This window comes from Microtus ochrogaster, chromosome 24 (assembly GCF_000317375.1).
Source record: "Microtus ochrogaster isolate Prairie Vole_2 chromosome 24, MicOch1.0, whole genome shotgun sequence".
In the NCBI taxonomy this organism is placed as follows: Eukaryota; Metazoa; Chordata; class Mammalia; order Rodentia; family Cricetidae; genus Microtus; species Microtus ochrogaster.
In genome coordinates this window covers 10985191-10988859 of record NC_022024.1, presented here as the reverse complement: position 1 = coordinate 10988859, position 3669 = coordinate 10985191, and the positions used below count along the sequence as shown (strand labels likewise).

Genomic DNA, 3669 nt, shown 5'->3' with positions numbered 1-3669 from the left:
ATATGTGTGTGTGTGTGTGTGTGTGTGTGTGTGTGTGTCTCAATTTCTCTTTAACACCTAGAATAAGATGAAGCTAGATGTAGAAGAAATGGTTCAATTCCTTTTTTTTGAACTTGGTAACAATAAAGTCAACCAGATGAAGAAGTATGAGATCAAAATTTCACTAAAAGCATTGTTGCTTGTTTGTTTGTTTGTTTTACTAGACCTGTCTTTCTCTGATAAAAGATCTGGTTGAAAAGAACATTATCATAGTCATTGGAGTTGCTTTCGGACTGGCAGTTATTGAGGTACAGTATTACAGTGTCATTGCCTCTGCGTTCACTCCACTTCTCATTGATCGTAACAAATGCCAAATGCGGTGCTGAGAGAGCACTGGGTACACACTGCCCAGGGCACAGCATCTCTCTGAGTCAGCCTTGAGTCTGGGACAGGTAGGCTTATAGTCCTCTAAACCAAGAAGGGCTGAGGCTGCTGTTTCTAAATGTCTTCTTGCAATATACCAGTATATATAGGCCATATATTTGTTTACACACAGATGATTTACCCGAACACAGATGTCACAGAAAAAGAGTAATATATACTAGGTATTGTTTTCTTGAGGGAAGAAAATAACATCTGTACAATTCTTATTTGTAGGTATCCCTTTAATATCAAAACTAGTTCAAGTGTTAAAATTTTCTGAAGTGAGGTAGAATGAAGCAAAGAAAAAAAGAAAAAAAAAAAAGAGATCCAGCTGTCACAACTGGCCATTTCAAGCCATGATCTTGCAACAGAACATAGAAACCAAACTCAGAGGAGCGGAGAAATGTTTTGCCTCCAATTCATTCTAGAGAAATTTAAGAACTTCTAAACAGCAAAAGTAGTTACCTTAAATTTTCTCATCTTAGATACTATAAATGATCTTGGAGATATTTTCAGGAAAGCTCTCAGTGAAGCTTGTGAATCCTTCCATCAGTTTAATTATTGATGTTGAAAAATAGATTTTCCATTGGATTTCTATCTTGATGGATTTTCTTGTCATTTCATTTTATATCTGGAAAGGTAGCTTTCGTATGGTCTCCAAATATTTACAAAGAATATGAAATAAAACGTTTCAAAGCGGCATTTATGGTATTATCTCAGATCACGAGAAACGCAGGCATGAAATTTATCAGAACCACTCATGACCACATGTAAATACAATAGCAAGAATTCAAACACTGTGTGGTACTTTCCAGGTGATTGCAGAAGAATGACGTTTACATCATTCTCGTGGAATGCTGGGTAGTGTCCCTTTAGGCTCTTAAGTCGCTTTGGAGCCTCTTGTCACACAACTGCTTGAATTTTGGTTGAGATTAAAACAATTTAGTGTCCTCAGTTGTTACTGGTAGAATTTCTTAGTCATGTATCAGAATAAAAGCCGGGTACTACTAGTATCAAATACACACACAAGATATATATATATATCTTATCACCCAAATGAGTCAAAGTCAAATGTTACTTTGCATTAGGTCTGTTTCTCTTGATTGTGCCATTGGTTCTGTGTCCTTTGTATTCTGGCTTCATGCTAATTTGATATAATAAATAATGGCTGCAAAGGCAAGTGAAGAATCACATATATATTATCGTCACATGAACACGTGGCACACATGCACTTAGTATGCTTTGATAGAGTTGATTCTAAAGGCACAGTCACGGCTGGGGATATGGCTTGGTCATAGAGCATGAGGTTAATGTGCCCAGAGACCTGGGTTTAATCACTAACTAATTAAGATTGGGAAGGCAGGTTTTAAATGAGGTTACATATTAAATTTCATTTTAGACTCAAACTTAGAGAGTTGCCTATGACTGAATAGAGCTCATGCATGCTTTTAAGAGGTTTGTTAAGCTGAGCCAAAAGTAATAAGGACATGATTGATTGGAAAGATTGGTGTCTTTCATATCATCATCAAACTTACTGCCAAGAATCTAAACAGATCTAGAGGAAAGGAAGATTGCAAGAGGGACAGCATGCATATCAATATTTTATGAATTTGATAAACTCTGTATACTTGTTACATATTTAGGGACGTTATTAATTCTCATACCTGACTTTCCAGGGAAGTACTTAAATAAAAACCCTATGTACAGTAATTTACCACTATGGAGTTTGTGTGGTACTGTCATGATGTGCAATCATCAGTGAGCCCAGTGACATTGGGATGCCTAGACTATATGTAAATATAGTTAACAATTGATTGACAGAATTGTTGGATACTTTTCTTTGATTTCTCAATCTAAAGCCTTTTGTCTGGAGTTTGATGTAAAACAAGTATTTGGTGCCTTATTTTATCCAAAAGAGAGCTTTGCAAATGGCCCCCATTATCTAGTGAGTAGAAATTTATCTGCCCCCAAATAAACTCTAGTCTTGGAGTCATTCAATGGGTTTCTCAGCACTTCAATCTTTTTGACTTCCAAATTTAAGGAAACACAAAGATGCACAGAGTCTCTTCTCATAAACCTTTATAAAGAAATAGAAGCAGCTCTCTACAAACCTAATGCAGAAAGTATATGTAGACAATCTTCTCAGAAAAAAAACCCACATAATCTATATTTAGGCTTTAGGTGGAGGCTTTGTTAATACTCTATTCCTTTGGGGCTCCTTTCAGCTTGAATACTAGAAACTCATACAAAATACTCATACTTAATTCTGTGAAAAATTCATCTGTAAATGTTTGGAATCCTTATCTAGACTTAAATAAGCAGATTATTATTAAAAGATGGTCAGCATTTTGTGCTTTTAGTTTCACTAAGCAAAAAATTATCAAATGACATGAAATATTTATCTTTTAATAGGACAAAAGTTAACCTCACAGGAGGTCCTAAGAACAAAGCAATTCAGAGAATTGGCCATTTTACCACATTTTTAAAAACATCTCCAGCATATGGGAGTCTTAAGTGCATAAACACTTAGCAGCAAGTCAGTTTTGAGACTTTGTTCACATATCATAAAACGTTGAATTTCTTTTCTGTGTTTCTGAACACAAATATTCTTACCATATAAAGAAATGAAAGAAGTGTGATATTAGTGATAAAATACTGATATAAAACTACTATTTGAAAGTGTTTCATTAAGTTCTTCAACCTGTGTGCAGCATATGTGGAAGTTGCCACCCTCCTCTCCAAACTCCACGTCTCCTTTTTAAGGGAACTGTGGCAGAGGAAGCTGCCGTTTGCCGAGTCATCTTAAAAGATCATACTCTATCACTTCTGCATCAGAACCAAAGCATTCAAGTCGTCAATTGTGGAGTCCATTAGAGAGAGTTTTTTTTTCTTTTGGAAGAACTAATGAGATGGAATTCACACCCTAGATTTTCAATTTTGTGTTTTGTTACTTCAAAAGAAAATTCCTGAGTTAAGCTAGCCCCCATAGTTTGCGAGTGATTTTTTTTTCTTCTTCAAAAATGTATATAATTCTTTCACTTCTAAGCATTGGCTAAAACTTCAGTAGGAGAAATTCTAGACTCCTTGATTTCTCTGCCGATGATCCAAACCAGATGACCATGGTCTTTCCAGGGAATCATCAATAAGTATATTTAGCTCCCACAGCCTGGTGTTACCCGGAGCTCAGAGGGAAATGCTTTATAGAAAGATGTATGTGTACCACAAGGAGAGAGCATCCTTTAGTAGCAGCTGATATTGCACAATGAA

The 3669-nt window shown here is 35.8% G+C and overlaps 1 protein-coding gene across 1 annotated transcript in view; it reads left to right on the top strand.

The window, feature by feature from the left end:
• Positions 1 to 3669, top strand: part of Tspan8 (tetraspanin 8) — a 29193-nt gene that overhangs the window by 24838 nt on the left and 686 nt on the right. The window contains exon 7 of the mRNA XM_005358046.2: positions 204 to 287. Coding sequence (XP_005358103.1) covers positions 204 to 287 — 84 coding nt within the window. The remainder of the gene's footprint in view (positions 1 to 203; positions 288 to 3669) is intronic.